The sequence below is a fragment of the Erythrolamprus reginae genome, chromosome 2 (genome assembly GCF_031021105.1).
Source record: "Erythrolamprus reginae isolate rEryReg1 chromosome 2, rEryReg1.hap1, whole genome shotgun sequence".
Lineage (NCBI taxonomy): Eukaryota > Metazoa > Chordata > Lepidosauria > Squamata > Dipsadidae > Erythrolamprus > Erythrolamprus reginae.
Window position 1 is genome coordinate 169,821,422 of NC_091951.1, and position 22,348 is coordinate 169,843,769.

At 41.8% G+C, this 22,348-nt stretch overlaps 1 protein-coding gene across 1 annotated transcript in view; it reads right to left on the minus strand.

Moving 5' to 3' along the window:
• The window catches only part of ERBB3 (erb-b2 receptor tyrosine kinase 3), a 140,069-nt gene that overhangs the window by 15,270 nt on the left and 102,451 nt on the right, over positions 1-22,348 (minus strand). Inside the window, 14 exon segments of the mRNA XM_070740371.1 lie at positions 731-916; positions 2,847-2,945; positions 5,333-5,452; positions 6,615-6,756; positions 10,993-11,046; positions 14,306-14,460; positions 15,522-15,612; positions 15,715-15,847; positions 17,199-17,398; positions 18,151-18,241; positions 19,154-19,227; positions 20,336-20,456; positions 21,181-21,294; positions 21,500-21,635. Coding sequence (XP_070596472.1) covers positions 731-916; positions 2,847-2,945; positions 5,333-5,452; positions 6,615-6,756; positions 10,993-11,046; positions 14,306-14,460; positions 15,522-15,612; positions 15,715-15,847; positions 17,199-17,398; positions 18,151-18,241; positions 19,154-19,227; positions 20,336-20,456; positions 21,181-21,294; positions 21,500-21,635 — 1,716 coding nt within the window.

Consider the following 22,348-nt stretch of genomic DNA (forward strand, 5'->3'; position numbering starts at 1 on the left):
GTAGCTCAACTCATCCTAATATAAGCCAAGTTATTTCATTTCATGCCCTCTGTCTTCAAGAGATTGTGAGTTTTCAAAGGACTGCAGATCCCGGGATCGGTAAGCGCTCTCCTCCGTGGGGCCATCCAAGAATGTGTTGGGGAAGAGCAAAATTGAAGGAGGTGGAACATTTGTGGAACTTATGAAAATAGATGACATCATACAAAATTTTTGAAACAAGTTTTAGGATATACACTTAGTTCACGTTAGATTAGATCTGTTTAGGCATGTGGCTGCCCTACATGCGTCAAAAGAGCAACATAGAACAACACTCTTGTACAGACACATAACTGCAAGGTAAGTTAAAGAAAATGTAATTGTGGCTTCTCCAAAATATCCTGTGCCCTTAAAATTTTCTAGTTCGTATTAGGGTCATTCTTTGTCAATTGGATCGATTTTCAGAATCTGTCAAAAAGTTTTGTGGAGCTCACGCGACATTTGGACCTAAAATTTTGCACACCTCAGTTTTATACCATAAGGAATATATGTGCAAAGTTTCATTGAAATTGAAGGAGGTTGAGTGGGGACACCTGGTCCACAATTATACTAGACCCATTTATACTAGAGAAGATTTCTCAGTTCCTGAATTAGGATATGCCAGAAGTAGAATGGAAGGAATTCTTTCCCTCCAACAATGGGAGATCCTAACCGATCCGGAAAAGCATTAGAGATGTTCGTGTACAAAACCTACCTTGGCAATCTGGACACACCAGTTGAGCATCAGCTGAGGGCCAATGGCGTCTCTATTTTTGCGAACATATTCCAGCAAGGAGCCCAATGGTAGAAGCTGGGTGACAAGTTGCAGCTGGGAACCAATGCAGATGCCCAAGAGACGGACAATGTAGGCGTGGTCCAGGCTACCTATGGCTAGCATGTGCTGCGCAAAAGAAAAATACAGGTAGCATCAGGGTAAAGCTTTGATCGCAGCCAAGCGTGAAGGCAGAAACTGGGAAAGTTCCAAGGGGAAAAAACCCCTCTGGTGCCAATTGAATACAGAATCAGCACTGCTCCTTTTAGCCGCTGCTCGCTTCAACCTTTTCACTATCCACCTGCACACCTAACCTCATATCCTTAGTTTGTCACATATATGAGATTAGCCCTCTCCTCCAAACAGTGACCAAGCAAAGCTTCTAACAGAATGCCAGCCTGTGTTTTTAATACTAATTTCCACAGGGGCAGGAAGTGGGGATCACAAAGAAGCAATTGATAGTGCTATTGAAAGAACGCTAGATAAGGATTCTTCTTGCAATGCTAATGCTTAGCATTATCTACAATATTTTTTGGTTGTTGTTATTTTAATGCAAATGGACAGGTTAATTTGGGTGTAATTTGCCCTGCCCATCCTGCCCAAATCTGTTGTCAATACCATGAACTTCTGTACAGCCCTATGGCAGCTCTCTTCCAAAACATAAGATATAAATGCCCTGTGTGTTTTGACTTTCATACAGTTGACTTAATTTACTACAACCTTTCTCAGTCTGACCTCCTGCAAATGTGTCAGGATTATAGTTCCCAATTTCTAATCAGCATATATAGAACCAACATGCCTGGAAGGCCCTGTTATAGAAATCCAGATTGTTTTAGAATGTGCGCTGCCCTGTGGTCAAACACACTTCTTTCACTGCCTTATAGGGAAAAGAGGGCAATGGCCTCTCCCCCCACCCTTGCTGTTCAGTTCCAAGAGGTCATTAGAGTTCTCCTAGCTTTTGATTTCGAATGCAGCTGGGAGAGGAAGGAGACTTAACCCTGGATTACAAGTGGAAGTTTACAAGAGGAGATTTGCATTTACAATATCAATGAGGACAGACATCCTCAAGATAAACTAAAAGTAACAATAAAGTTAGAGGTAGAAAGGGAGTGAAACCAATGGCTACATAGAAATGTCCTAAACTTCCCCTTGTTTTTGCACAGAGAGAGAGAGACAGAGAGAGAGAGAGAGAGAGAGAGAGAGAGAGAGAGAGAGAGAGAGAGAAAGAGAGACAGAGAGACAGAAAGAGAAAGAGAAACACAGAGAAAGAGACAGAGAGACAGAGAGAGACAGAGAGAGAGAGACAGAGACAGAGAGAGACAGAAAGACACAGATAAACACAGACACAGACAGACAATCATGGTCCTATTCCCAAAACACTAATATGCAAAGGTGAAATATTGAGAGCCAGCTTGGTAGATTGGCCAAAGTGGTGACCTAGAAACCAGGAAACTGGGAGGTCCTAGTTCCACTTTAGGCATGAAAAGCTGGCTGGGTGAATGTGGACCAGTCAACTCTCTCTCAGCCCAACCCATTTCATAGGATTGTTGGAGAGAAAAGTAGAGGCGGAAACATTAGATAAGTTCACCCACTTTGAATTATATATTTAAAAGGTGGGATAAATAACAACAGTTTATGTTTGACATCCCTCCCCATCTTCTGTGTTAAATGTTTCTGATTAGGACTACTAAGGGAATGATTATGGGGGCCATAATAAGTCATCACAGATGCAAATTCTTCAATCCTACATTGAGGTGTACCAATAAAAAAACTAATACTGAGTTATCAGCAGTTCCATCACAATTAAAAGTGACCAGCAAAGTTGAATAAATATTCAGCCAAAAGTAAGCCATTCATATCCATATCAACTGCACTGAAGATGATTTCTCTGTGTTTGAAAAACAGGAAATCCGATGTCTTTTAACATTTATTGCACTTTACCCAAAAAGTTATCAGTAGATAATGATCTTATTAATTTCTCAACTGCCTGCCTGTGCACAAGGAGGAATTTGTGGTGGCCAATCGCACCTTCTCTGCCTGTGATCTACATGGCACTTACATCAGTTACAGCATGGAAGGACTGTCGACCACTCGGATCCTGGATAACTTTGATGCTTACAGGGATTTTAATAGAGTCTCCTTCTGGAATCCAGACCCCCTAGAAAGAAGGAAAACTGGGAATGATCAATTGTTTAAAATGAGGAAGCATGCATAAAACAATAAAACTGAGGAATCACTGGGAATCACGGTCTTCTAACGTTCTTATCTATTTTTATCCTGTCTATCATCCAGCAAAATCCAGGCAGAATTTTTTCCTATCTGCTTCTCTTTTCAGACAAAAGAAGAAAACAGAGGATCTCATTAGTCTAAACTTTTAACCATGGAGCATTGATAGCTCTGACTGGAGGTCATATCTGCCCATTGTCAGAATTTCCAATAGCTCCATCTCAGTCAAAGAAGAAAGTCAGGATGCTTTTTATATAACACCCCACAGCATATTGAGCTGAGTCACTTCAGAGACAAATGCAATGTTACTTAGGGAACAGAAAGCAAATGTAGAGAATGAAGAATTCTTGGCTTGATAAAACACTTGTGAACTGCAGCTGATCACAAACTGAATGCAGGACAGTAGTGAGATTTAGCTGATGAGCAAGGCAACTGCAGTTTTAGGCTGCAGCGACAAAAACATTCCAATTAAATCATGAAAATCAATCTATTTATTTTTTTATTAATCAGATTTATATGCCACCCCTCTCCAAAGCCTCGGGGCGGCTTACAACATATAGAAAAACAATGCACAATGAAATCCAATTAATTAAAGTTAAAATCTAAAAGCCTAAAAACCAATTGAAATACACTCATATTTATTCAATCACAATCATTCCTTTTTATTCTGCTTTGATCTGACCACAACTCAAATACAGATTTAGCACTGGGCACTGCAGTTGAAGAAGATGGCAGAGGAATTGGAAGAGATCCATAGAGGAGCAGGGGAGATGATCAGGCTAAGTCCTAGGAAGAGATACTGAAGTTGTTTGGTATGCCTAGCCTTAAAACAATGGTTGAGGGGAACGACAAGAGTGTTGTCCACTTAATAATTTCCCCCTTTAAATATCTAGAAAATGTCATTTGCAAGAACACTGGCATCTATACTCTAGTTCCAGGGTTCAGGACACATAATTTAGATGATATAAATATTAGTTAAACTAATTATGCAGGATCCGGTAGCTTCTAATTCACTGAAGGCGTTCAAAATGGAGTATAGCCATCTGTTTTGGATGCTGCAAAGAGCAGGGGTTGGTCTTGGTGGCACAAATGACCCATTGCATCTCTACAATCGTTGGTACACTAGCCTCTTTCCCTCACCATAGGGTAGATGATATTCCAGGGGCCACTGTGTTTTCACAGATACCTAGAGCAGTTGCTGAATGAAAAGTGACAATAAATAAGGCAAGAAGTATCACTTCTGATTTCTTCAGTAATATTAGGAAGAGGCTCATTTACTGCAACTGGTTTAGCATGGAAGATCTGGCCCGTTCTCTGAAAGGAATCGGTTCATTTTTCAATAGCGCTTAACATTTAGATGTGTCGGTAAGTCACAATTTCCAGAATGCATTAGTCAGCTTCTGGGAATTGTAGGTCCACCATACTGGAGAGGGCCAGATATGAGTGAAATGCTGAAGTGCAGTGTTTCTCAACCTTTGGAACCTTATGATGTGCTGACTTCAACTCCTAGTGTAGGGGTAGGCAAAGTAGGCTCTTCTGTGACATGTGGACTTCAACTCCCAGAATTTCTGAGCTAGCACAAATGGCTCAGGAATTCTGGGAGTTGAAGTCCACAAGTCATAGAAGAGCCAACTTTGCCTACCCCGCCCTAGTGCATGGCCTGGCTGGGGAATTCTGGGAGCTGAAGTCTGCACAATTTTAAAGGTTTCCAAGGTTGAGAAAAATTGCTGTAGAGCAGGGGTGTCCAACCTTGGCAACTTTAAGCCTGGAGGACTTCAACTCCCAGAATTCCCCAGCCAGCTTTGCTGGCTGGGGAATTCTGGGAGTTGAAGTTCACCAGGCTTAAAGTTGCCAAGGTTGGAGACCCATTGCTGTAGAGAATCAGCAGGGTTGTAATTGATTAAAAAACCCCACCATCCAGTCAATCTCACCCCATTCAACACGTTTACATATTTCATTCTCCAACTTCTCCAGTTGTCTTAAATAGAATTGCCCAGCTGCAAACTATTCTTGACAATATTCTCTACCCCTTGCCAGTGTTCCCTCTAATTTTTTTTTTGGGGGGGGCGGAAAAGTATAGTGTCTGAGCGGCAGTCCCTTCGGGACTGGGCGGCACTCTTTCCCTCTCACTCTTTCCCTCTCGGCTTCTGGGCAGGTTTGAAAAACTCTGAGTTGATGATGATTTTTAAGTGAGCCATTGCTCACTGCTCAGCTTAGAGGGAACTATGCCCCTTGCTACACTGCAGCTTTTGAAGCAGAGCCTAGAGCATGTTTAACCCCACAGAAACAGAAGCTCTTCCTTCCAGGTTTCCAACTCACTCTGTGCACCGTTCCAAACACGCCTGATCCTAGAACTTTCAGCTTCTTTAATTCTGTCTCCTTGAAGATTCGAGCCAGGACCTTGTTGGCTTTCTCGCTGGGATCCAGAGGTTCCAAACTCTAGCAGGGGAAAACCAAACCAAAAACAGGTCAGGGACTCCTTGTTTTCTCAGTATTCTTTCTTCCTTTATTTTATTTTATTTTATTTGTCAAGTACGTATTTGTAATATACATAGATATTGTTTATATACATAAGATGGGTACTGATAACAGGGAACGGTAGGCATGTTGGTGCGCTTATGCACGCCCCTTACCAACCTCTAGGGAATTGGATAAGGTCAATCGGGGACAGTCTAAGGGTAAAGTTTTGGACTTTGGTGACGAAACCACAGAGTCGTGAGTTCCAGGCATAACCACTCTGTTGTTAAAGTTATAATTTCTGCAGTCAAGTTTGGAGCAGTTCACTTTGAGTTTGCATCTGTTGTGTGCTTGTATATTGTTGTGGTTGAAGCTGAAGTACTGTATTTTTCGGAGTATAAGATGCACCTTTTTCCTCTCTAAAAGAGACTTAAAATTCAGGTGTGTCTTATACTCTGAATGTAGCTTTTTTCAAAGCTTTTTTCCCAGCCCTAACTAGGTTCTAATGATCTTCCCAGCTCTTACCTTGCAGGTTCTTTCATTGTTACTCTCTGCAAACAATGTTTTCTTAGCCCTAAGTCTTTGCAAGGTTTTTTTTCATTGCTGTAACTTGCTCCGAATATATTTGTTTGCAGCCCTAACCAGGTGCTAATAATGTTCCCAGTTCTTACCCACTTGCAAGCTCTTTCATTGTTACTCTCTGCCAATAATGTTTTCTAAGCTCTAAGTCTTTGCAAGTTTTTTCCCATTACTCTAACTTGCTCCAAATGTTTCTTTCCAACCCTAACCAGGTGCTAACAATGTTCCTAGCTCTTACTAGATTGCAAGCTCTTTCATTGTTACTCTCTCCAAATATAGTTTTCAGGAGATAAAATAATGTGCTGAAGCTGACCAGACTAAGGACACCAGTTAGATGAATACCTGGTAAGCAGATTCTTTTCCCTTTTTTCCTCCCCAAAAACTAAGGCGCGTCTTATACTCCGAAAAATATGGTAGTCATTGACAGGTAGGACATTGTAGCAGATAATTTTGTGAGCTATGCTTAGGTCTTGGATAATAAATGAAAATGTCCCCCTTCCTTCCATGTGGTCAAATCTGACTGGTTACTTGTGATCCTCCACCTATCCCAGATGTATCACCTTACCTCCCCTCTCTCTAGGTATCTGCGCATGGCTCTCTTCTTCCGAATCTTCTTGCCACGGCAGTATAAGAAGGTGAGCAAAACGAATGAACAGGAGGCGAAGAGGCAACCCACAACCATCACAGCGATCATTGTTGGAGCTTTCCTAAGAGAATAATAATAATTAATAATAATTTATTAGATTTGTATGCCGCCCCTCTCCGCAGACTCGGGGTGGCTCACAACAATAATAATAACAATGTGACAATGTAACAAATCTAATATTTAAAAAACTTCTAAAAACCCCGTCATTTAAAACCATACAACACATTGAAGCACTGTATGTTAGGACCGTGCATGCATCACAATTATATACAGGCATAGGAAAAAACAGGAAGGAAAAAAGTGAGGGTAGGGGGAGAGAGAGACAGGCAGAACAGACAGACATTTCATCAACATCCTGACTATCCTAGCCTTCATCTGGGAACAAGTTTCTGGCCTTCAAGCTGCAACTGATGAAATGAGAAGACCATACAAACTAAACAATGCAGGTTGGTGGGACCACAGGGGAGGGCCTTCTCTGTTGCAGCCCCGACTTTATGGAATCAACTCTCTGTACAGCTCCTACCCTGCTGGCTTTTCGTAAGGCCACGAAGACCTGGCATTGCCGGCAGGCCTGGGACCCTAAATCAATCACTAGCTTGTCTGTGTATATGAATCGGTATGAATGACTAGTATGTGTGTTGTTGAACTGTTGTTTAAGTTTTAATTAGGATTTTAGAAATTGCTTGTTTTTTCCCCCCTTGACTTCTTTTATTGTTTATTATTATTGTAATTTTATATTGTTGTGAGCCACCCTGAGTCCTTCGGGATTAGGTGGCACAGAAGTCAAATTAAATAAATAAATAGATAAACTTTAGTAGTGGGATTGCACACGTGTAAGATGTTTCTTGAGGGAGGGATAGAGGCAGAATAAATGGCAAATGGGCAAATATAAGCAAATGGGCTTAATCAGAATCAGATTAAGGGGGAAAAAACCTCAGGATCTCAGACCCTTTTTTTAAAGAACCATCACAGAAAACGAATTTGGAACACGATGAACATTCTGAAATAGAATGCTCATATAAATCAATCCCGCAGTGAGCACGATTATTGTTCTTTGAGAGGGTTGCTCATCAATCGTTTTTAAGTACACCAATGCCTGATACTGGAGATGCTTCAGCCAAGGAGCAATGCATCTGGCAGGCGGACCATCAAGTAAGGTGACTGGCACCAATGCTGCCCAGCATCAAAGGGTTTGCCATAGTTCTATAGTCCTTTGAGAGACAGAGATGGAGCAGCAAGGAGGGACCCAAATTTGAGGGTAGAAAGCAACCCGGATAGTAAAAGTTCGTGAGCAATTCCTGCTAAATGCCTCCATCTCCGGGACCCCTTTTTAGTATCTGTTGCTCCTCAAGGCTTTGAGCCAATTTGTTTTACAATCTCTTCAAACTTCTTCCTTTCATCACAGAAACTGCATCTCACACATAACAAGGGGGTTTTATGGGGGTGTTCGCTACTTGTTTTGTGTTTGGCTGAGTGAGTCCTATTCTAGATATTTATTTTCCAAGCAAGTACAAGAGCTTTTTTTGAGTGAAACTGAACTCTTAGGGTGAGTTTATGGGTATAAGCACATAATATTTCCTTGATGATGAGATGGGTGGCATTTATCCTGCAATGCCGCTTGGCGGGACCCAGGGGAAGAGCCTTCTCTGTGGCGGCCCCGGCCCTCTGGAACCAACTCCCCCCAGAGATTAGAATTGCCCCCACCCTCCTTGCCTTTCGTAAGCTACTTAAAACCCACCTCTGCCGCCAGGCATGGGGGAATTGAGATGCTGTTTCCCCCTGGGCCTTTACAATTTCATGTATGGTATGTCTGTATGTATGTTTGGTTTTTTATATTAATGGTTTTTTTAAATCATTTTTAGTATTTATTGGATTATTATTGTACACTGTTTTATTATTGTTGTTAGCCGCCCCGAGCCTCCGGAGAGGGGCGGCATACAAATCCAATAAATAAATAAATGTAATGTATTAAATAAACAATGAGATTCCCTTTTTCTGGAAGGCTCTCCTGACTTCCCAGGCTAGCCTAATTTCCTAGTATTCCTCCATCGAAGCATTAACCTGTTTGACCCTACTTAGCTTTTTAAAACCAGCCACGATACTACTACCTAACTGGGCTCCGAGCCAACACGGAGCCCAAATTCCAGCAATCCTCTTCATAATTGCTCTAATAATGACTTTCTCCCCTGCATTCTTGGCTCTGTTTCAAGAGCACGAGAGAGAGGGAAAAAAGGAAGGGAAATGAACTTCCACAAAAAAAAAAAGGGTGGGAACTTCCTTCCTCTTCTTAAGGGAGAAAACAGGTATGTGGGAAGGAGATCAAAATGGGATGCTCCTCACCCTCCAACAACGGGCCAGAACCTGCACTAGCCGTCCCATGCCACCCATGAAGGCCTCCAGGCAAATCACGGGCACTGGTGGGAAAAAGAGGCTTTAAAATGGAGCAGAAGAAAAGTGGGAATGGGATGAGCAGAGTAGCAATAGCACTTAGACTTTACAGCCTTCTCTTAGCTGCTTACAGCGTTAGCATATTACCCCCAATAATTTGGGTCCTCGTTTCATCATTTCAGAAGGATGGAAGGCTGAGTTTACCTTGAGCCCGGTGAGATTTCAACTGCTAAACTACAGGCAGATGTAGCCTGCAGCACTGCACTCTATCCACTGCATCATTGTGGCTCTTAAGAAAAACTATTTTAAGCCAATGCTGGGAGAGGTAGAAATTTTGCACCAGGTTGGATTGATTGATTGATAATTTAATTTAATTTAATTTAATTTAATTTAATTTAATTTAATTTAATTTAATTTAATTTAATTTAATTTAATTTCATTTAATTTCATTTAATTTAATTTAATTTAATTTAATTTAATTTAATTTAATTTAATTTAATTTAATTTAATTTAATTTAATTTAATTTAATTTAATTTAATTTAATTTAATTTAATTTAATTTAATTTAATTTAATTTAATTTAATTTAATTTAATTTAATTTAATTATTTGATTGATTGATTGATTGATTGATTGATTTCTATGCCACCCCTCTCCAAAGATTCGGGGCGGCTTACAACATATAAAAAACAGTAAATTACAATGAAATCAATCCAATGAAATTAAAATTACAAAGCAATCTAAAACCTCTAATTAAATTAAAAATCCATCACACCCATTATGTGTGCTACCCAAATCAATATATTTGAATCCCTTCTTAATCCTCTCCTCCCACCACTTATTTGAAATATTGAGATTTTTTTCTGGGTGAGGAAGCTGAGAACTCAGATTGTGAAACTATTTTTGTAACAGGAGTGCCTGCTTTATATGGAAGGACCAATAAAAACAACAACATTGTGGGAGAGGAAGTCAACAGAGAGAAGAAGAAGATGTGATCCTGGCCAGTTTTCTTGTTTTGGCCCATGGAAGCCTCCCCAGGTGTGCCAAAGTGCTCCTTCAAGCCCCACTATTCTTGGAAAGGGGTTAATCTTGGAGATAATCCATGCCACAATTGCAGTTTAATTTGGAAAAGAAACTTGAAAGAGAAGCCCTTTGGCTATTTTTTCTTTTTTGACAAAATAAGGAAGCAAAAGCATTTATTTTTAACCAGGTTTTAAGGGAAGGAGGGCTTAACTCTTCCAAAAAATGCTTGCAATCTGTTATCTTCAACCAGCTGTTTATGCAGCATGCTTTGGGGCAGAATGTAAAGTATTATATACCACAACTAGGAAGTGCTGAAGTTGTTTTCTAGCTGTTGGAGGAAGATGTTGTGCAAGGGAGGAGCAAGGAAAAAATCACAATACAAAATAAATTATCTATTGCCAGTGTTCCTTGTAAACTGAGTGAACTCAGTGGCTTTATCTAGATTAGGATCATTCCAATCCTGTGGATCTAATCTGAATAAATCTGAATCCAATTCATTATCTCTTTCAGCCTTACAATCATTTTAAAGGACAGCCACTATTGTCATCAAGGAAGACAGGAAGAAAATTAGTTTGTCTATAGTCGAGGTGTGATTTATACTTAAGAAGTTATTCAAATCAGGGATCATCACAGATCATCTATCAAATGGCAAGATTGGAGATGCTAGAGATGGAATTTAAGACTTTCTGGGTGCAAGGATATGGTGATATAACATCTGGGCGGTTCTAGGTCCTCTCAGCAATGTTTTGTAAGGGTAAAATTTCTTTCAAATATTAGTGGTCATCTGGAAGCACAGGAAGAACCACAAAGACTCTTTTCTACCCGCCCACCCTTGTTATCTCCTCTCTCCATCTCCCCCAGTCTCCCCAACAGCTCCTGAGAGGTACCTGGGGCCAGGAAGTTCCACAACGAAGCAATTTGCAATCTCTGGACCAAAACACCTGTAAGAAATGGAAGCACAGGGTTAACTTGCTTACCTGCACCCAGATTCACTCAAATAATCCAACTGCCTGCATTCACACAACATCCGAAACCGTAAACTAACCACGGTGAATGGCAGAATGCCCTAAGCCACAAAACAGCCTAAGGTGAGAACCCAGCCAAGAGGTTCCTTACAGGGGTGAAATTCAATTTTTCCGCCCTACTAGTTCTGTGGGTGGGGCTTGGCGGGCATGGCAAGGGAAGGTTATTGCAAAATCCCCATTCCTCCCCACTCTGGGGCCCGCCAGAGGTGGTATTTGCTAGTTTTCCGAACCACTAAAAATTTGTGCTACCGATTCTCCAGAACCTGTCAGAACCTGTTGGATTTCACCCCTGGTTTCTTTTTTTTCTTTTTTTTTTTGGGGGGGGGGTGTTCTAATATTTTTTTAAAAAATTTCCTCCATACAAACTTTTTCCCATACATTTTAAAATAGTTGGGTTACAATAAAAACAGTATTTAGTTAGTAAATCATGGAGTCTTCGGAGAGGGGCGGCATACAAATCTAATTAATAATAATAATAATAATAATAATAATAATAATAATAATAATAATAATAATAACTGTCCCCCCAAAAGTTTAATAGTTCCAAATTAAATTATTTTCGGTATCAACCATAGTCCCCCAACCTTGACCTCTAATTTTGTCATCCAGATATCCAAATTTTCATCTAATTAAGTTCCACATTGATTTCCTTTAACCTTATCACAATAATTTCATCTTATTCTTACAAACATAATTAAGCTGTTATATTTATTCCCCTACTCATGTATTCTAGAAACCCTTACCACCACTTCCTAAATAAAATAAAACCCCTGGTTTCTCATAGAAGAACAATGTAGGTCAATATGACTCTTCTGTAGATTTCCAACATCAGGAGCCTATTAATTTTGCCCTTAGAGGACTCTATAGATCTTTATTTTTATTTTTTTCAGAGCTGGGCAATCAATCCAATTCTTGGTCCCCGAACCCCATGAATAACCTGACATTAATATCTTGCACTAAGAAATACTTCAGTCCACAATTTCCATCCAGATAGAGATTTTTGGTATAAACATCAGATAATTTTTGGATTTCCCCATTTCTTGCTTTCAGAACTACATTGCCCAATGAAAAAGTCTGAAGAATTCAAACTCTTGTACCCTTGTATTTTTTTTATCAATCAAATATGATTTAGAGACTTTTTCTCTCCTTCTTTGCAAGCCTGCAAAGCTATGATTGCTTGTTTTTCTCCTTGTGAAATGATTTGGACATCCTTCCTTTCATTATAAGGACTGTGGTCCCTTGACCCCACAAATATAGAAGCTTCTTCCTGAGGCTTCTCCAAGAAGAAACTGCATTGCCTATATCCATGATGGCAAACCTATGGCACGCGTGCCGCAAATGTCACGTGGAGCCCCCACGTGAGTTCAGGTCAGCTGATTTTCAGCCTTCTGGGACCACTAGGATTCAGGAAATAGCCTATTTTCAGCCTTCAGAGTGGGTGGAAAAGGCCCATATTTTGCTCTCCCCAAGCTCCAGACCCTTTCTAGGAGCCTGGGGAGGGTGAAAATAGCCTCCCCACTCATGGAGGTCCTTCAGAGGCTGAAAACCCCCCAGATATCAGAATTGCCCGCACCCTCCTTGCCTTTCGTAAGCTCCTAAAAACCCACCTCTGTCGTCAGGAATGGGGGAATTGAGACTTTCCCTTCCCCCTAGGCTTATAAAATTTATGCATGGTATGTCAGTATGTATGATTGGTTTCTTAAATTGGGGTTTTTAAATTAACTTAATATTAGATTTGTTTACATTGTATTATTATTGTTGTTAGCCGCCCCGAGTCTACGGAGAGGGGCGGCATACAAATCTGATTAATAAATAATAAATAAATGAATAAATAAAATGTTCTGTTTGCCAACTTCCGGTTGAACTTGATGTTTTGGGGGATTTTTTTGCTGCCCCAGGCTTCAGAGCTTTTCTAGGAGCTTAGAGAGAGCGAAAATGGCCTTCCCCACCCACCCCAAAGACCCTCTGGAGACCAGAAATGGCTCGTTTCCTAACATGAAGAAGTTGGCAAACAGGCCATTTCTGGCCTCCGGAGGGCTTCTGGGTGGGGGGAAGGCTGTTTTCGCCCTCCCCAGGCTCCTAGAAAATCTATGAAGCCTGGGGAGAGCGAGAAACGGGTGTGCCATCACTTGCCAGGAGCGACGTGTTTGTGTGTCATGCAGGCTTGCGCAGGGCCCCCTGCATGGAATTATGGGTGTGGGTACGCATGCACACAACCTTCCTGTGACCCCCCTTTTTGGCACGTGAACCAAAAAAGGTTCACCGCCCCTGACCTATATTAATTCCAATGCAGTTTTCCTATGCCTTCCACACCTGGCTGTGTTCCTGACATTTGAACAAAACAACACTTGTGGCTGCAGTCCGAACGGTGCCAGCAGGGATCTTAGCCAAGTAACTATCTGAAACCATGGTCTTAGCGCTACTTAAAAGAGCTTAATTTCACACTCTGGACTGGAATCACTAAGCCCTGGGCTCAGAGCTGGGAAGCAGAAAATGTAACTTCTCGGAGGGTGCCCTCTTCCTGAAAGACATCTGGAAAAGTTGGTTTTTTCCAGACACTTTGACAGACATGTCTGTAGCTTCTCCTGTATGCTTTGTACAAATATGATATCCTACCCAAACAACACGTGCACACCTCTCGGAGTGGGTGGGTTATAGTACCAGCAATTAAAATCAGTAAAAGTCAATAATAATAATAATAATAATAATAATAATAATAATAATAATAATAATTTATGTTTGGTATGTATGTGCTGTTTGGTTTTTAATTATGATAGGGTTTTTAGTTTTTTAATATTAGATTTGTGCCATCATAATATTGTTTTTATTGTTGTTGTGAGCCGCCCGAGTCTTCGGAGAGGGACGGCATACAAATCTAATAAATTATTATTATTAAAAGTCTATAACCAAGATTACCTACCAGAAGCAAGTTTTCGGAGAGGGGCAGCATACAAATCTAATAAATTATATAATAATAATAATTATAATAATAATAATAATTATTATTATTATTATTATTATTATATAATATAGTGTTTCTCAACCTCGGCAGCTTAAAGAATTATGGACTTCATCTCCCAGAATTCTCCAACCAGCTGGAGAGACTGAATTCAATGAGGGATATTGCTGGAGAAGACATGATTGCCACAACCTCGATGCTGTTTTTAGCCCTTACCCCTCGGTGCAATTCTCATGGCACAGCCAGCACTCCTTGTTGGCATCAGGATACTTGAAGATTAGTCTCTTCGCCCCAGGGACTCCTGATGGGCAGCTTTCAACACAATGGGGCCCATCCTTATAGTTTGCACAGGTCACACACTCGTCAGCACCCTGAAGAGGGAAACAGGGCACCGTTTGTATGTGGGAAGGGGATGATGAACTCACAGCCTTGAGTCAGAGCAGGTAGGCAATACCCGGTAGAGAGACGGAAGTTAAGGGTATCAATCAAATTTCTACTGAATGGCAAATTTATTTGAAGGGTAGGTGGGTGGAAGGGAGGGAAAGAGGGGATAGATATTAAATTGGAAGATGGATGGATGGATGGATGGATGGATAGGTGTGTGGGTGGATTGATGGATGGATGGATGGATGGAGAGAGAGAGAGAGAGAGAGAGAGAGAGGGAGATACAGTGGTACCTCTACCTACTTATGAACTTTTCAAGATAAGAACTGGGTATTCAAGATTTTTTTGCCTCTTCTCAAGAACCATTTTCCACTTATAAACCTGAGCCTCTGAAACTGTAACCGGAAAAGGCAGGGATAAGCCTCCATGGGGCCTCTCTAGGAGTCTCCGGGGAGGAAACAGGGCTGGAAAAGGCAGGGAGAAGCCTCCATAGGGCCTCTCTAGGAATCTCCTGGGAGGAAACAGGGCCTCCACCCTTCCTGTGATTTCCCCAATCGCACACATTATTTGCTTTTACATTGATTCCTATGGGAAAAAATTGCTTTTTCTTACAAATTTTTCTACTTAAGATCCTGGTCACGGAACAAATTAAGTTCGTAAGTAGAGGTACCACTATATATAGAGAGAGAGAAAGAGAGAAAGAGAGAGAGAAAGTTCAGAAGGTATGTTTATCAGTCTTCCCATGTTCACCATGTTGTCACCTGCAAAGAACAGGGTCTTTACTGCTCTCCAAAAGCTACCTCCCAAGAGAGGAACATCTCAGCTCTTCCTGTCTAGCTCTCAGGAAAGGCTACATTTGTTTAGGAAAAACAGTTGCAGGATAGGATATAGGAGCAGCTGTTTTGCCCCAGGACATTTCCTGGAAATTTAGATGCTTTTAAACTGCCTCCTACCTCTGAAAACACTGTGTGGTTAAATGAAGGCGCAATTTAAAATTAATCCCTCCCCGCCCACTCCACCCCCACTGTTTTCTTGTGTTCTATCATACCTGTCCATTACAGGTGAGGTCTCCCTCGATCTTCTGGCATTGTGGATGGCATGGCAAGCACACGTCCCCTTGAGCAAATTCTCGACTCTCCCTTCATGCAGCCAAGGGGAAAAAAGGAAGCGTTAGAAACACGGGTGGGTCTGAGACGGAACCAGGGAGGAGGGAAGCGAGTGCCCTAGGCCGTTATTCTTACCCCTCGTAGAAGTTGCAGGAGACGGTGCAGACGCCTTCACGGCTGTAATTTCGGCAAGAGACACACTGGTCTGGGCCAGGCCCCCAACAGCCATCACTGGAGCAAAGAGGGTCACAGACCTTTCCCTCTTGAACTGATAGGAAAAGAGAACGGATCACATATGGGAGCCATTTGCCAAGGCCCCTTTTGTTCGTTTTCGAGCTGGCCAAAGGAAGACAGATCAAATCCAATCATCTTATATATTTTAATGAGTACCCTTTGAAAACACCGATGACTCTATTTGATAAGTAGCTCTTGCTGTCCCTAGACAACAATGCTATTGGAATGGAATGGAATAGAATAGAATTCTTTATTGGCCAAGTGTGATTGGGCACACAAGGAATTTGTCATTGGTGCACATGCTCTCAGTGTACATAAAAGTAAAGATGCATTTATCAAGAATCATGAGAGAAGGATTTAGGGGTAGTGATTTCTGACAGTCTCAAAATGGGTGAGCAGTGTGGTCGGGTGGTAGGAAAAGCAAGTAGGATGCTTGGCTGCATAGCTAGAGGTATAACAAGCAGGAAGAGGGAGATTATGATCCCGCTATATAGAATGCTGGTGAGACCACATTTGGAATACTGTGTTCAGTTCTGGAGACCTCACCTACAAAAAGATATTGACAAAATTGAACGGGTCCAAAGACGGGCTACAAGAATGGTGGCAGGTCTTAAGCATAAAACGTATCAGGAAAGACTTAATGAACTCAATCTGTATAGTCTGGAGGACAGAAGGAAAAGGGGGGACATGATCAAAACATTTAAAAGGGTTAAATAAGGTCCAGGAGGGAAGTGTTTTTAATAGGAAAGTGAACACAAGAACAAGGGGACACAATCTGAAGTTAGTTGGGGGAAAGATCAAAAGCAACGTGAGAAAATATTATTTTACTGAAAGAGTAGTAGATCCTTGGAACAAACTTCCAGCAGACGTGGTTGGTAAATCCACAGTAACTGAATTTAAACATGCCTGGGATAAACATATATCCATTGTAAGATAAAATACAGAAAATAGTATAAGGGCAGACTAGATGGACCATGAGGTCTTTTTCTGCCGTCAGTCTTCTATGTTTCTAATACACTTAATGATTGTCATAGGGGTCAAATAAGCAATGAGGAAACTATTACTATTACTATTACTATTACACTGCGAGCAATCAGTGATCTCTCATTGACTGTAGTATCGAGAGGGCTAGTGGAAATATCTGCGAGTCACACTGACCAAGACAGCTGAGGGCAAAAGGGAATGAGCATTTTTAGAGTACGGATATTATGGGATTGCAGCTTTGTTCACTGCAATTGGATGGGAAAGATATCTATGAAAGATCTTTGACTGGCCTCTCCACCAGCAAACAATCGCACGTCGAAAGCAGACTCACATTATTCATTTCATAAGGACACTGAGAAGCAGAAGCACAACGCAAGTGGAAAATGTATGTTGTCACTTACTGCATTTCCTAGGAGGTTTGTTATTCTTGATGTTAAGATCTGGACGCCGGCGAGAGAGATGTGCCCAGTTGATGGTGTGATAATAGCAAAGTTGTCGATTCTCAGTGATGTACACCTGACCAGCACTGATCTCCTGAAGGGAACGGAAGTCTAAAGAGGTGACATTCATGTTCTTCATGATCAGCAAAGAAAATCCACGGCTAGAAAAAGCACAGAGCAGTCTCCGTCTCAGAAGAGGAATTGGAAGCAACTCATTCAAACTTGTAACTACCGGGCTCAATGAGTGTTGGGAAACGGGCAGAGCAGAATCCAAACACGTGTCTTCAAATCCATCCTACCAAGGAGCCTCCATATGCACAAAAACCTTTACAGCAGGGTTGAACCATGGCCCTTCTATGACTTGTGGACTTCAACTCCCAGAATTCCTGAGCCAGCCACACTCAGGAATTCTCCAATTTTGGGAGTTGGAGTCCACAAGTCATAAACGAACCACGGTTCCACATACCTGCTTTAGTGCATTCGTACTACTTACTACTATGGCAAAGCCTTTACTATAGGGACTTTTCAAACTTGCCAACTTCTCTTCAATAGAAATGGCAAATCGGAGGAATCACCATCCTTAAAGTTTCCTATACAGTGGTACCTCGACATATGAGTCTAATTCATTCCAGACCTGAGCTCGTATGTCGATCAACTTGCATCTCGAACGAATGCCTTTAGACTTTGTTTTTCGCGCTGAGATAACTGGAAGCAAGGAATTATTGTGCCACCTAGTGGAAGCTCGGCTCGTATCCCGAATTTGAGCTCGGGTGTCGAACAGAAATTTTGCTCGCATCTCGGCTCGTAACTTGGAATACTCGCATGTGGAGCAGCTCGTATCTAGAGGTACTACTGTAGTTCAAATGCAAAGGTAAAACATGTGGATCAGGGGGGAGGGGAATGGGATGCTTACTTATATAGGCTGCGCCCACCAATGGTGACCAGGTTGGAGAAGATGCTGAAATTCTGCATGTGCTTGGGCCACGACTGGATGTTCAAGTAACCTGCAACAACAAATTGGTAATTTCTGAATCCCGATACCTTGTTCCATCATTGTTGTACATTCCTCTCCTCCACGTGTCTCCAAATAAAGACTTTTTAACTATGCAACTGACCTGCCTCACAGAGCTGTTCAAAGGCGCAACATTACCTTTGGCTATTTACAGACCTACCAGTGCCTCTTCTTTCATTCTGTTTCTTAGTCCAGAAAGATCCCCAAAAGTAAGACGAAACGGTTACATCGCATATGTTGGTTAGCGATATTAAGAGTCAAACTTTGGGAGCTACCCTTAGGCCATCTCCAAAATTCAAACCTCCGCATGTAAATTTTATCATTATTCTAACTTCCAGAATGGCCTTTCTTGACTTTCTGGTACTCTCCAGAGAAGTCCCATAAGGTTTAGGAAGCATGACTAATAGGTCACCACCGCCTCCCGAAATAGTCTTTATTATGCATGTTTTCTTTTCAAATAGCCAACCTGTACTTTTCATGCGGTACATTGTGGCCTGCATAGTCTGATATTGTTTTATTACATCATGCATACATCTCATTTTATTTTATTTGAATTTCACTTTATTTGTAGTCCATCTTTCTGCCAACATGGTGCTCAAAGCTCACAAGAGAAATGTGGAACACAGCAGTTAAGGAATTTCGACTTTTCTTCTTCCAAATCCCCAAAGTATAACCTTCCCCAGAGTTCCAAACTCTCTTTTCCAAATAATTTTCTGTAATTTTCCAGCTTTTCTTCAAGCTTGTTTCACATCAGGAAGAAGACACCAGAAAACAGATCAAAGATCAAAGAATATTGTCCCTACCACCTGTGTTATATACATCTAATAAATCTAATAAATAAATAAATAAACATGCTGCTGTGCATATTCCACATTTATCTAAAGATTTCTGCACCCCAACTCACCAGTGATCTCTCGCACTGACCGGAAGACATTGAGTTTTTCTGGATCCAGGGCACTTATGTTGTGCCAAGGGTCTCTGTAGAAAGAATGGAGAAGCAACAAAGGGGGTTAGTGGGCTGGAAGCTAAAACATAGAATGAACAGCTGCAGGAACTGGGTACTGTATATTTAGTCTAACAAAGAGAAGGACTAGGGATGACATGATAGCAGTCTTTTAAAATCTATGGGGCTGCCACAGAGAAGAACCTATTCTCCAAAGCACTTGAGGGCAGGGTAAGTACTGAATGGAAACTAACCAAGGCAAGATCCAACTTACAACTGAGGAGAAATTTCCTGACAGTGCGACCAATTAACTAGTGGAACGGTTTTTGCCTCCAGAAGTTGTGTGTGGAGGTTTTTAAAAAGAGATTGGACAGCCATTTGTCTCAAATGGTATAGGGCAGTGATGGTGAACCTATGGCACAGTTGCCACAAGTGGAGCCATATTTGCTGGCACGCGAGCTGTTGCCCTAGCTCAGCTACAACGTGCATGTGTGTGCCAGCTGACTGGTTTTGGCTTGCACAAAGGCTCTGGGGAGGCATTTTTGGCTTCCAGAGAGCCTCCAGGGGGATGGCAGAGGGCGTTTTTACCCTCCCCTGGTTCCAGGAAAGCTTTTGGAAACCGGGGAGGGTGAAACATGAGCCTACTGGGCCCATCAGAAGTTGTGAAGGCTATTTCGGGGCTCCAGAGGGTCTTTGGGAGGTGGGGGAAGCTGTTTTTGCCCTCCCCGGGCATTGAATTATAGGTGTGGGCACTCGCGCCTGCACGCTCTTTCGGCACCCGAGGGAAAAAAGGTTTGCCATCAATGGTATAGGGTTTTTCTGATTGAGCAGGGGATTGGACTAGAAGACTTCTAATGTCTTTTCCAATTCTGTTATTTCGTATTCTGTAACTTCAAGGATAGCCTCATGCTTTAACAGGAAATTACCCAATTCCAACCAAAATTGTAGCAATTGGAGAGAAAGGAAGGGGGGAATGGATCTACTTCCATTCTAATTTGCTGGGATCCAGAGAAATACAACCCAGGCTCAGACTGACCCATTCAACAAATATAGCTATGTTTAGAATGAGACCCCATCTTTGCATATTTAAGAGGCAGAAAGGCAGGGTATAATTTGAAATAACACAGAGAGACGCCTACTTACCCTTCTAGACCAGTGATAAGAAAATCCAAATTGCCCAAGATTTTGGTGCAGTTTATAAATCGGTGAATGTTGCTGGAATCCACTGTCTGGTATTTGCTTCCAGTACCAGTCCCTTCACAAGCTATAGAGAAGAGACAGTATGCTGGTTAACAGTCAACTGGTTAATGACTCCAATTTAGTCTCCCACTTTATATATACATAAATATATACATTCATTTATTTTAGACTTTACCCAGGCGTTCATTATGATTGTGTGTTTTTTTTTCTTTTTTACTTCTTCACCCAGGAAATAATTTGAGTTGGGAGAATCAAAAATTAAAGTTACACCAACTGGAACAGGGGTAGGCAAAGTTGCCTCTTCTATGACATGTGGACTTCAACTCCCAGAATTCCTGGGCTAGCATGATTGGCTCAGGAATTCTGGGAGTTGAAGTCCACAAGTCCTAGAAGAGCCGACTTTGCCCACCCCTGAACTGGAAGATTACACCTGAGGCCAATTAGTAATTTAGAAACTGGATCCACCTGGACCAATAAGAAGCAGGATGAAGCCTGCTCAATTTCAAAGTAATAGATGCTGGGATAATTAAAAAATAAATAAGCACCTTTGATGTTTTAGTTACAGACAAATTTAAGTTTCATTTAAGGATTGTGGGCTCAAAGATTTTTAAAAGGACTTAAAAGTTAAGATGATTTGATTGGGTGATTCAAAGGAACTTGAATTATTAATGGTTAAATTAAAATAATGTTGTGCATTAACATCATTAAGATTAACAAACTACTTGCATGAGACTTTCAAGACTGTATCCACTAATCCCATATAATGTCTGTGAGTCAAAAATTCAAACCTTTTGGGCAGAGTCCCTCACAAAGCTGACAGATGTTCTGGCCATTTTTTTCAACTTCCATTTTTTCATTGGGACAGGTTCTGACACAGAAGGTCCCATCCACCACAAAATTATCTGTGAGGAGATAAAACAAAGGGTGGGAAAAATAAAGTTGCAAGACATTGGTAGCTGGAGAGTAAGGCATTATGAATCAAGGAAAGACTGGGAGATAGAACACCTCTGGGAAGGAAATGTAAAAAATCAGAAGGAAAAGCCCTCAGGAATTCATCTCCCTCTGTTCCATCTGAGTACGTCACCGTATTCATAACCTAGGACTTACGTGGACAATTTTTAACACACACACCACCATATTGGTATTTCACATCAGGATTGGGCTCCAGCTGAAAAGTGTTGTAGATCATTGGCTTAGGACAGATGGGTTCACAGGCTCCACTATCATTGAAGTGATGGCAGGCCTGCGGTGGAGGAAAGAAAGTCATCAGATGATGAAATAGACTTTGTCCCCATCATCCTGATTTTACCACGTTTTTTGCTGATAAAGTCGCTCGGATCCGGGCGGACCTCGACTCCGATTGGATAACAGAGTCGACTGACAACGAGTCAGTCGAGGTGACTGGGGCCCATCCTTGTCCATCTGTCTGGGAAGAGTTTGATCTGGTGGCACCTGATGAAGTGGACAAGGCCAGTGGAGTTGTGAGTTCCGCCACCTGTTTACTGGATCCGTGTCCCTCCTGGCTGGTCTCGGCCCGCAGGGAGGTGACACGGAGCTGGGTCCAGGAGATTGTCAACGCTTCTTTGGGGAGGGGGTCCTTTCCAGATCCCTACAAGGAGGCACTTGTGCGCCCCCTCCTCAAGAAGCCTTCGCTGGACCCAGCCATTCTCAACAACTATCGTCCAGTCTCCAACCTTGTTGAGAAGGTGGTGGCGCTCCAGCGGTCCTTGGAAGAAGCCAATTATCTAGGCCCTCAGCAGTCAGGATTCAGGCCCGGCTATAGCATAGAAACTGCTTTGGTCGCATTGATGGATGATCTCTGGCGGGCCCGGGACAGGGGTTTATCCTCTGTCCTGGTGCTTCTCGACCCCTCAGCGGCTTTCAATACCATCAACCATGGTATCCTTCTGCGCTGGCTGGAGGGGTTGGGAGTGGGAGGCACTGTCCTTCAGTGGT